General features: G+C 41.6%; 1 protein-coding gene across 2 annotated transcripts in view; it reads right to left on the reverse strand.

The window, feature by feature from the left end:
- C1QTNF12 (C1q and TNF related 12) overlaps positions 1–12212 on the reverse strand; it is a 39732-nt gene that overhangs the window by 20538 nt on the left and 6982 nt on the right. The window contains exons 2-6 of one of the 2 annotated variants that reach the window (XM_075721604.1): positions 11717–12029; positions 10754–11013; positions 2018–2137; positions 752–863; positions 309–490 (exon numbers count right to left, since the gene is read on the reverse strand). In XM_075721604.1, coding sequence (XP_075577719.1) covers positions 309–490; positions 752–863; positions 2018–2137; positions 10754–10924 — 585 coding nt within the window. In that variant the 5' untranslated portion in view covers positions 10925–11013; positions 11717–12029. Of the gene's footprint in view, positions 1–260; positions 491–751; positions 864–2017; positions 2138–10753; positions 11014–11716; positions 12030–12212 lie in introns of both variants that reach the window. The other variant, XM_075721603.1, reaches the window with a different exon arrangement.

Genomic DNA, 12212 nt, shown 5'->3' on the forward strand with positions numbered 1-12212 from the left:
GGAAGAAAGTCTGCCTCTTGGGTTTGTCAGGAAGGAGAAGACTCAAAGCTACAAGTCCATCTTCCTGCAGTTGAGCTTCAGTGCTGAAATCACCATATGGGACCCTACTTCTGTCAATCACAAAAAAGGTAGTGCTATGTTCATAGCATTCAAGCCTGAGACGAGCTCCTGGGATTAGTCTGCCCTTTCAGGAAACACCTCTATCTACAGAGCCACCTAGCAGCTTTGCAGACTAGGGGAACTACAGCCGATCTACACACAATGACTGTTGTGGAGTTGCACAGGTTCAGTCTGTAATCCCTTCTCACCGACTGGAAGTTCTGAAGTTCTACCAGGGTCTTCTTATCTACAGTGACTTGTCCTTTTAGCTTGCAATGGAATGCCTCCTCTACACGTCTGTGGGGTGAAACTTCCTCCAAGGAGAGCAGGAGTGGAGGCAGCTGGCTAGGATGGGCTGAAATAGCCAGGGATGCTCGACGCTCAATGGCTTCTGAGGAGAAAAGAAAGAGCAGAGGGAAATAAAAGCTTAGTTTAAGAGCCAGGTCTGTGAAGCCATTAGTTCTGTGATTAGACTTCTGCATTCAACTCCTCAATGCAAACTATGTAGCACTGGGGAAACATTTTTTCAGATTTTTGATTGCCAGATAGGGGAATGCTTTAAGGTAAACATTTACAAAGCCAGTTCTTTATTTGCCATGGTGCTTACCAAAAGAAGCAGGTCACAAAAGCACAAAGCTCTTACAGTCTTTACCTTTTAATATCTCCTTAAACTCCTGCAGAAGGACTTCCCGGGTGACTTCAGCACCAGGTGCTCCTGGAGGTCCCTGGGGGCCAGGAGGTCCTGGGGGCCCAACAAGGCCACGCTAAGGAAGTAACCAAAGAAAAAACATGTGAATTAGAAGCAGGCAACTGCACTGACAGACCAAAAATTCTCTCAGCCATGAGCCAGTTCTACAGGGCTGTCAGCCACATGAGCAGCCCCCTCCACTATCAACTCAACTATGGGCCTGATGCAGTAAATCTTAAACTGACTCTCCAGCCAGCTGTGAATTCCAGTACTTGGAATCTACTCACATGTTTATGTGGGAGGATAAGTGTTGCTCAGGTAAACACTAACTGGTTCTCCAAGTACATACATACAGTGGGAAACACAACAGGTGTAAGTTTACCACTTCTGTATCTTCTCGTACCACCAAAGTAACATACTAGCTTTTAAGCTTGTTATTCTGCCTATTTGCTAACTAGAATAGCCATGTAGCCACACTTTACATTATTAATATATATTGCTTAGACATAATGATCACACACACGAGTGTTTGGTGCGACAGTAGAGCTCTTGGAAAAAAATGAAACAGTTATTCAAAACACCTGTAAAGGTTAGCCACACACACATTACAGCTTTAAACTAGTCGTACAAACATACAACAGTCTTATCAATGCTATTTTGATGTATATTGTTCCCAGGGAGTTCCTGTTTCCACAACTAAACTGCAGTAAACCTGCATGGAAGCACTCCTGCCTATCAGCTCACTGAGAAATAAAAGAAAATCATTAAAAGCATTCAAGACTGTCTAAGCAGCAAATTAAAAGTGCACACATGATCAAGCATCACTCAGCAGATGATCAGTAATTCACTAATTTGAAACAAACAACTTGTTCACATCTTGATTAATATATCCTTTGAGACACCTGGAGTTTATCTAGTGGAAGAAAAAAAAAAGTTAATTTTATTTCTACTGGGCAGAAAAAAACCCAAAAAAGGCTCAGTCCAAGAAACAGCTGGTTTAAAGAAAAATGAATGCTGACAGTGGAATTCACATACCTTGTCTTACAAAGCATATAGCACTGTCTCAAACTTCTCCAAAATACTTTGAGAAATTAAATACAAATGAAAACACAGCACTTTCTGGGGTGGGAAGGCAAAAGCTGGAGCATACAAAACACTTTGCATATCAGCAGTAGGAAGGGAAGCCACATTGCACATTTATTAGCCGATGGCAATCTAGCAATAACCTACTAATTTCTTGTCTTTCCCTTTGCATCTTCTTTTAGATGTATTGCCATCATCTGGGCGGTGAACAAAGGAGATCCAGGTCCGCCGTGGATCTGTGATTCGAGGATCTGGAGATTCTAGGATCTAAAGAGAAACAAGAACAAAGACTGATATCACTGCATCTCTTTGGCCACTACATGGATTCAGAGAATGCAGTTTCCAGACCAGACTGTTGTCTGCTGCCTAAACCACATCCTTGATCCAAATGTACTGTGTTTGGGAGGACATTGAAGGTGGGATAAAATGGGATTTTACACTTCTGTTACAAGCAATTCAGTTTGGATTATCCAGTACCATGCCACTTTTTGTCTTCAGTTACAGGAGCATTGCAAATGCAGGATAGTACTTCAGTTTGAGTTTTGACACAGTGTATGAAAGACATCAGCCTTTCAAAGAGTCCCATTATTAGAGTGGGATTTTTTTTTTTCTTCCTAAGTTACAGGCTAAGCCTGCCAGCAGAAATGTCCCAAAAGCCAGAAGATGCTGCCCTTAAAACATCAAAATGCCTTCTCATAACTTAATATGCTGTCACCCGCAGGGCCTCCGAGCTCCCTTTGCTTAAGAAATCAGTAAGAGCCAAGAGTTGGGAGCCAGTGTACCTCAGAGACCTTCCTCAAGCTGCTGAGACTCTCAGCCCTCTGACAGTCCTAATACGCACCACAGAAAAACCTGCCCAGATGCCAGAGATTGGTCACTACTGGCACTTGACATTTATCAGTGGGATCTATCAAGCAGTACAGGGAGATTAAAATGTACAGAAAACCTTGAAATGCTCCATAATTTTTAAGTCATAATGTAGAGTAACAAATGTGCACACTGAAAAAAGAACATGTCTGATCACAGAAAAGATGTCGTCCACTGGCAAATTTAACTACCTTGCCCATTCTTATGTTCTGCAAGTATATCGTAGCCATAGAGAAATTATCTAGAGAAGCTTTGATATTACAGTGCCTAGTTTTGGACCCCTTCTAAACAAAGTCTGGACAGGAGAGAGGATCTGTCTTTATGAATTTGAGTCCACTTCCTATTGGACTCCCTGGTTCCCATTAGTGACCTCCAAGAGACAACCCGAAGTAAGTGATCAAATAGCCACACCTGTCATTTTTACCCTAGGCTGGGAATGAACTTCTAAGTTTATATTAAAAAAAGGCACCAGAAATCATTGGTTACCAATACCCTGCCACGCTCTTGTCAAGAACTATTAACTGTTGACTGTGGAGGTTCCAATCTGTTGGCACGTCAGCTTCCCAAACATCCATCACAGTGAGGATAAAAGCACAAGCCCTCCCAAAGTTTCATGAACCATGCTTAAGTATTCAGAGCCATTAATGAAAAAGCCAGAGAGGAAAAACTGCAATGAACACTTAAAATATTTAAAAAACAAGCAAACAAAAAACCGACCCCTAAGCCTATAGTAAACTTTTGGAATTCATTCAAGAAACCTGTTTTTTTTTTCTTCTCCCAGTGAGATAGAACAGGTACAGATCAGAATACCAGCAGGAAAGCAATACAAGGCAGTAGCGGATTGAACGACATTTGAAATTATTCCTAGACCAGTACTAGTTTAGGTAAATCAATATTGATCTATCACCATTCAGGAGGAAGAAAAGAAGATGGGTGTGGAAAAAGCATAGAAGCAAAGTCAGTCAACAGTGCACTTTTCAGATCTAAAAGTGTTTGCCCCTGGCTATTAAGCTCCTACTAGTCTGACAGCATTAGACAGTTCTGCTGCAGCTCAGACGCTATAGCTCTACCCTCAGTGGCCTTAACAGTAACAGTGACCTTGCAAGGTGCTTCCAATGCAGCCAAGTCAGCAAACACATGCACTTCTGCTCATTACCTGTCTCACTTGGCTCCCTAAAGCGCCTGCCACTTCTCAGAGAACAATACTGAGTTTTAATAACATTTCTAGCACCACTTACAAGCATAGATTCCCTTTCATCAAAGAGTCTGCAGAAGCATGTAGAAAACAACTTTTAGAATGCAGGTAGAGCTGAGGTCCCAATAACTGCAACACATGTCACTCTCTAAGAGCAACAGGAATTGCAAATTTTAGCTAGAAATACCAGGGCAAGCCCATTTTGAGGAGAGAGACCACAGTCTGTGTGATCTGCTATGAAAAATCCATGCAGCATAAATTGTTTCAAAATTAAATCTTAGAAGTCCGCTGGAGTTCCAGCTTGAGGTTATAAGGAATGTCAGTGCTTCTAAGCTGATGCAGAGCCTGGAAAGCTCTCTCTTCGGCACGCATCCAGGCACATGGGTGTAGTACACGGCACTTGTCCATAGATTTCTGAGCTGATGCGATCACAACTATTTATTTCAAACAGCTTGGGTCAACAAATCATTTACAAACCAGCAGAATATGAGCAGCTCCCCAGAAATCAGACATGTTGAGAGCTGAGCAAGGGTATTTGTTAAACATACATCTCAAACTCTATGAAGCCAACTCTATCTTCTCAATTCAGCAAGTAATCTTAGGTGATTTACTGCTCAGACACAACCCACAGAAAGATCTGCTCCTATTGAATTGCTCTATTCAGGCAGTCCACTTATCCTCCCCTCCAGATAGATGGCTGCAGAGTAGCTGGCATCCATGCTCAAAGCCAAAGCAAGGCTAGTCCAAGACATTTCGCCATATCGTTCGTTCATTCTACTGTAATTAATCAGAGCCAAAGTTATGGTTAGGCACACTCCCCCGATGCTCAAATTTAGCATGTACAGCAAACAAGAGCAAGACAAACTATTCATAACAATCTAGTTCATTATTTCTGTCCCCAAATCAGTCTTGAACAGACTTTTTATGTTTATAACCACATTTAAATTGCGTGTTTAGTCAAGGGGTTCTAGTAGGTTGTTTTAGCTAAATTATCATTTGCCTTTTTTACTTACTACACTTAAATAGCTTTCTGAAATTCCATTGGAAATCAATGTAAATGGAGCACCACAGGAACTCCCGGGTATTGTGAGATTAGTCACCTCACTAAGCCATTATCACTTTCCCCCAGATTGCCTGAGTGCAGATTTTTGTGAAGCATAAGAAAGAAGTCAAAGACAGGCCAAGAAGGTCCTTTGGTATAAACCTCCCCATCTATTGTAACATTAAACACCAAGTCCAGAGGCATTTGCAAAGTTTGCAAAAGTCCTTAGAACAGCACACGAGGTGCAGCTCATTTCTACAACAAACATGAAATATATTTATCAGAGTTTCATGGAGATTTAACAGTTTCTGATGGGAGAAGCTAGTTCTTTCCTACCCCACTTAATCTGAAAACAGATGGGTACAGCATCACCACACAAGGTCACACCTGCAGAGGATGGTGTTTATGAGCATTTAAGTTTACAAAGCTCATAAATGTAAAGCAGGTAAAAGCCTACCCGTGCTTTGCCCAAAGGAAGCAGATGTCTTTTTGTCCCAGTGACTGGGACTGACAGGTCTGCTGTAAAGCTGCAGTGCAGTTCACAAAACAGAAGGAAACAACTTATTAATAGAAACACCCAACTCAAGCAGGATGGGGTATTCCCTCAATGCTGTAACAGAAGCCAGCAAAAGAACAGCTGGGTTGAAGAGAAAAGGGAAATAAAATGAGTTCATCCTTCAAAAAGGGCTGGCTCATGTGGCAGGAACTCCGAAGTGCAGTCTCCAGAATACAGCAAACAAGACCAGCATCTTAGCAACTGGGATGCAGCGTTTGCTACAGATGTGGAAGAGACTATTCAAATATTCCTGGTTTCCACCAGGATGCAAGACAGGCACAAACTCCCCTCCACTGCAAAAGTGAGGGAACAGGCCAGCTAGAAGCAGAAGCCAGCAATCATGGGCAGACTCTGACCATTAACTGTGAAGACAAACAGATGTCCTCAGCCTTTCTGGAGCTCCAGCTGTGAAGAAACAGGCCAGAGCAGACATCTTGTCAGGGAGAAAAAAAGAAATCCAGATGGCACATCCCAGAAAAATAAATGAAAAACTCCTGAAGTTTAAAAAAAAAAAAAAACCCATACCTCTCCAGTGCCTTGCTTAAATTACAAATCCCTCTACAAGACAGTCATGGCACTCCCCAATTTCTCCAGCACAAGGATGATTGACAGTTAAAATGAATGTTCCATCATTGTGGTATTATTATTTAATTACTATGGCATGCATGAGCAATTCCAGCAATAAGCATGCAAGCCTCTATTTTTCTTGGCAGCAGCAGCCTCCAGCAGCCAGAGAGACCTTGCAGCCAACTCAGGTATCAGTCAGGACTGTGAACAGCCTTGGAATCCCAGCAAAGGGGACTTGTCCCTCCTGGGGTGCTGTTTACAGAGCAAAGCTAACCTACAGGAGTCAGGAGGAATCCTCAGGTTAACTACAGCGAAATCAGGCTTACTCCTTAGCACTTGAAACAGTACCTCCAAAATCAACAGAAGCCTTGCCAGCAATTTTTAATGAACTTTCCATCAGGCCTTTTAACATTACTTTGGAATCCGAATACAATGGCACCTATCACTTCAGAACCAGTTTATGACACTGATGAGAAATCAGCCCACTCTCTCCCTAATTTCCCTCACAATAAAAGACAAGTTGAGCTGCAATTTAGACTGCTCCACACAAGCAGAACCTGCGGTTCTTTCTGGCTCTAAGTCCCAGAACAGCACACACTGCCCAGAGACACACACAGTCTCTGGCCAAGATTCAGCCAGAGTGGAAGAAACTACTAGCAGAAATCTGCAGTCAAGTAGCAGAGTTTGGATCCTGAGAAATTTCTGAACTCTATCTGAACTTTCCTGAAATTCAAGGATTCTGGGATCCAGTGTGCATCTCTGCTAAAAACCAAAGTGAAATGGACAAAAGTAGTTCTAGAGTCTGGATGAATAAAAGAAAAATGTCAACATTACCTGTGAGCAAGTTTGTACACCTAAAAGCATCTCCAGGTGTTCTCGGGCACACCAAAGTGTTTCTCAGGATGGGAACAGGATGGAAAGAAAGCATGAAAAGGTTACAATTTTGTGAGAAGACAGCATCCTTTCCACCTGCAATTAGTCAGAGATGCGTGTCCAGAACACATTACATTAGGTAACCATCCCAGTCCACAGTCTTTACGCCTGAAGTTACTGCCCTGCAAGTTTTGCTCTGTTATCTATGTATTTGTCCATCTGTGATGGAATGATATTTAAGAATTCTTTGCTTAATAGTTGAGCAGTTGCCAGACACAAAATGGACCTGACTAAGCATTTCAATTATCTTAATCCACAAATTCTATGTTGTTACACCTGATTTACACCAGCAAGAGTACTGTCAGTTTCATTATGAAATTAGGAGTAGATTATTTATTTCAATAGTGTATTTTACTTGGAACAGGTTAAAAAGTGACCTTTTTTTTTTTTTTTAGCATGAAAAATCCTATGTCAGCTGCTAATAACTTATGGTTATACACACTCTTGGTTATTAATGAGATGTAAAACCAAGGTCCTGACCACTTGTGGTTTTTACAGATCTGTCAAGAATTTTCCCTAGAGCAGAAGTGTTAGGTTTGGCGTCTTAGCCAAATCCAAAATGGAATTCCTACCTAAATTCCCACTATGTTTTGTGATTGAAAAATTATTCTTCACTCCTCTAAATGGCTGTCTCAAAAAGCTTCTCCGCTCCACTTAAACACAAACTGCATTCCGCGGTCACAATGAATTTAATGAATCTAATGGAACAGTTCATGTGGGCAAGAGCTACTCTGGGTGAGAAAACGACGTGATGTTTGTTCCTGCGTTAGCTGTACCGCAATGTTAATCGGTGCCACCCCTGGATGTGCCAGTAGAGTTCTGTCTTTAGGGACGCCACAAAAAGTTGAGGAACTGAACAGCACCAACAGAACAGGTGTGGCACAGTGCATCTAGCACCCAAACCCCCATCTGATGTAGGACTCCGTACTCTAACAGTGAGCTTTAAAAATCTTACAAACAGCTCTGAGAAATGAGACCAAGCACTGAATTATTTGATACACTGAGTCAGATGTATGAATTCAACATTATTTTACACGGGCCACAAGGAATTTCTAGGAAGCATGTTATTTTTTTTATAGCCCTTCTTGTTCATAATATGTCAGAGCAAAACTGACAATGACAACAGATACAAACCACGAAATACCACATCATCTACTACAGATAGGTCACAGTCCAGTCTCTCCCATGGCTTTAACACTTGTCAGGCCCAAAAATACATTTCTCAATTACACATGCAAGGACACACTTCAGGCTAAGACTGAACTCTCTTTACAGAGGAGGAATGCAATCTGTGCAATGTCATTGAACCAGCTGCTGTTTTCAATTGGAGGCAAAAGGCCCCAAAGAAATAATTCAGAGAGATTTAAGTAATAAACCAGGTAGACCTAGCCCTAGATATTTGACAGAGACAGAAGGATCACAAAGGAAATAAAATTTCAAGGACTCCTTGGCTACGTAGCGGGTAACTAAATTAAAAACATTACACTATTCCTTGCAGAAATTCCACTGAAGGTAAAATCCTGTTGACCTCAAATCATACCTGAAATTTCACCGGGACACTGAGTCAATAATTTTCCCCTGCGCAGGGCATCCTTTCATGAAACAAAACTGCTCACAGAAGTACTTCAAGTACCTTCAAAGAGATCAGTCTTCCACAGAGAACTGCTTTCAACCTTCCTTTTGCTTGATAGGTTAGGTAAGGATAGCTTCACTAGTACTTTATTTCTTCCATTAGTGAATACAAATTGTGATGCTTTGCTGCAAATAGCAACTGTCATTTACCCCAGTAATCGTGGTAATTTTTAAGCACTGCATTTATAGTATGTGTAAAATAACCCCTTAGCTTGGGCAGGTGCTATATAAACATAAAATACAATACAGTCACCCATGACATTTAGAAGCAATGCTTAACTAGAGCCTGGACTTCAACCTCAAATAGATTCCAAGGAGAAAAGTTCACGTTGCAAAATTTGGGAGTGGATATCAAGCAGAGCTTGTAAGCATTTACATCAAAGATTTGGTTTCGTCCTATCCTTATTAAACAGAACCTGCCTTCACTAACTCGCTAGCTCTTACTGCAGCCAAACCTTTGCCATGGATATTTTTAAAGCAAAGTATTTCAACACAGAAACTGCAGCTTCCAAACAATGTCTGTTTTAATGAATGCCCACTAGCCTCCGAATGAGTACTGTGTTTCTTCTAGCAATAATATATGTATGACTATATCAGAATTAACCAGGACCAGTTTCTGCTTGCTTTTGCAATCAGAATATATTCTGCTTGTGGTCCAATACATTTCACATCAAGCCAAATTAATTCCAGAATAGACTGAAATTTAGTTGCACTAGATACGTATCTGGCCCCTTTTGCAAAAAGAGAATGAAGCAGTTCTAGGGAGAGCAGAAGAAAGTGATTGATTATAAGCACCTCAAGAATTTAGCATGTATACAACCTGTCCCGACAGAGCCCTGCAATACACAACAAAAAATTAGCTGAAGAAACGCTACTTACAGTCTCCTAATGATAATTTTAAGTGCAGCAGCCAGCTTTTTTATATAGAGAACTGTTTTCCAGACTTGCCCAACCTTAACCAATTACTCTCACAACAGCATTGAAGAGGATATTTAGAATGTCAGCCCAATTGTTCTAACTTGCCCCTTGTGCCATGCCCCAATTTTTGACAGGTTTGTTCCTCTATTGCTATAGTGACTGCCATCCCTAATGCTTCTGATCAAAGTAATGTTTTAGAGGTCACCTCCATTTGAAACAAGGGACATTTTTGTGTGAGCAGGGGAGAGAGAGAGAGAAAGGGGCTGTGTGCTAGGGGAGACGCCCTCCTTTCTCAGGGTTGTAGTCTCCCTTCCATTTCATCCTGCTCCTAATCCTAGGACCTGCTGTTAATTCCCTAACCCCCTCTCCTACTCCCAAGCATTCTATGCAAGTTTCCGTCTTAAAGGATTCTGAGGGCTATGATCAATTGCCTAGAAATTTTTTGCAGCTTTCTGCCTGGGGTGATTGTCCCAAACATGTAACTGGAAGGATCCTACCCTGCAAAATTCACATACTAAGCCTAGCAAGTCGTCAGCTACAGGCACTGAGGTATCATACACACAGTCTTACACTTGCCACTTAATGCGTAATTACCACCATCCTGAATCCTTTCCTACAAGAGCTACAATCACTTTAAACAGATCATCTGACTACACCAAAATTTTTCTCATCTGTAATTTTCAACCACCACAGCCTCTCTAGTGGAAGGTGCAGCGTAGAGAAAGCTCAGGCATGCTCAGGTGTTTATACTGTTGCCTAAGACAGTTTTGAAATAACATTCCAGAGAGTAAAGGGTTTGCCTGCAAGAGAGACATTAATATTCCAGTATCATCATTTTACTGCAATAGCCCACTTGCCTTTTTCTAATCAGTTGTTTCTAAACAGGATAGTGTTCATACGCTAGAACTCCAAAATGTCTTTACACTTAATGAGCTACTATGGGACTGGAAATTCAGTCATGCATATTCTAAAATAAATTATAATAATAAATTGCAGTATTCCAGTGTTTGCTTCAGTAAGCTAGACAATTAATCATGCAAAGGCAAAAGAGAGAACATTTCTCTTTAAAGTCAAACAGAATTTGGCAAGATTGCCTCGATCATTGGAAAAAGGTACCAGCATCCCATTACTGCCAGAAGTTCTACCAAACACTAACAACACATAAACACCTACCTTGGGATGCCCGTGCAGTTCTTCACTGTTTGAGAGGGTAGCATTGAAAGGTTCTGTATACTGATTAGGTTCTTTCTTCATCTTTCTCTCTCTCTTTGCTGCTGTAACTCTGAAGAGGCAAAACTGCTGACAAAGTAAAGTTGCCACAAATACCCAGGTGCACCCCTTCATTTTGAAAAGGGAGGGGCCAAGTCAGGAAGGGCACTCTTCAAGCACAAAAACCTTCACCACCAATAATAGGAATAGACACAGACTTCTCTCTAAAAAAAATAAAAAATAAGAAGGTTAGAACTATTAAAAATGATCCTCCGGGCTATGCAATGTCAAATGAGCAGCATGCACAGATGCGCTGGTTTGCTGGAGAGATCTCTGTTCAAGCAGGACACATGGAAATGGTATAGATAAACTTGTTTGAAAATCTGGATTCACTCGAAGAAAGAGGTAAGTCCATTCAGCCTCTTGAAGCTTACATAAATACAAGAGGCCCTGGAAAGTCCTGCCACCCACCTTGAAGTGTCACTCCCCCCCCCCTCCAATAAGTCTTCAGACTCGTTTAAAATGCACTCAACTATGAAACCTAGAGAAGTGAAATTGCTCAGGGCAACAGTTGCTCAGGCAGAAGCTGACAACACAAACTCATTAGGGGGGTTGTTAGGTTGTTGTTCTTCAACACGAGATTTCACTTTCTGTCATTTGAAGCATTGTGTTCAGTTCAAAGCAGGCTTGAATACATTCCCATCCATTTGCTCTTGAAGGATACTTCCCTCTCCTCAGTGACAGGGAAAGTCTCCATCCTTTCCTTTCAAGACGCTGGGGAACTGCAAGCCAAGGTTGCTACAGCCACTGCTCTTCTGAAGAGGCTGAAAGCATCACAGCTCAGCCAAGTGCTCAGCCTTCTAAGGAGAAAAATTTCTCATATCATAAAAGTTAAAATAGGGAGAAGCAAAGAATCTGAGGATGTACCTAGGTCCATTAGGAGCAGATAAAGTTTCACCAAGTCTAGCTTCTCTCCCTCTTTAGCTGGGTTTATCTTCACTTTTCTTTAATGAGATGATGAGCAGTAAGTCCCGATGCCGCCAGCAGCTGTCAGGATGTAGAATCTCCAGTCTTTTTCATCCTCATCACCCCTCACACTCGGCAAGATTTCAGGTGCCTCTGAGTGTAGATCACGCCTGATTTTTCTTGCTGCTCCTCAGCTGCACACTGGCAAAACCCTCCTCAGCTTTTGCTTTACCTCAGCAAGTAAGTACTTCTTTCCTGAATGAGTTTCCATCAACTTCAAGAAAGGGGAAAAAAAAAAAGAAAAAGAAAAAAGGAGGAGGGATCACATTCTAATGAGCTGTCAAGCCTATTCTCTTCACATTCCTATTAGACTCACTGATAAGTGGAGCTGGCCCGTGTGCCAGGCAGATTTAAATCAATGCCCATTCCCTGCTCCCTCCCCTCAGCCCTATTCTGT

The sequence above is a fragment of the Pelecanus crispus genome, chromosome 15 (assembly GCF_030463565.1).
Source record: "Pelecanus crispus isolate bPelCri1 chromosome 15, bPelCri1.pri, whole genome shotgun sequence".
Lineage (NCBI taxonomy): Eukaryota > Metazoa > Chordata > Aves > Pelecaniformes > Pelecanidae > Pelecanus > Pelecanus crispus.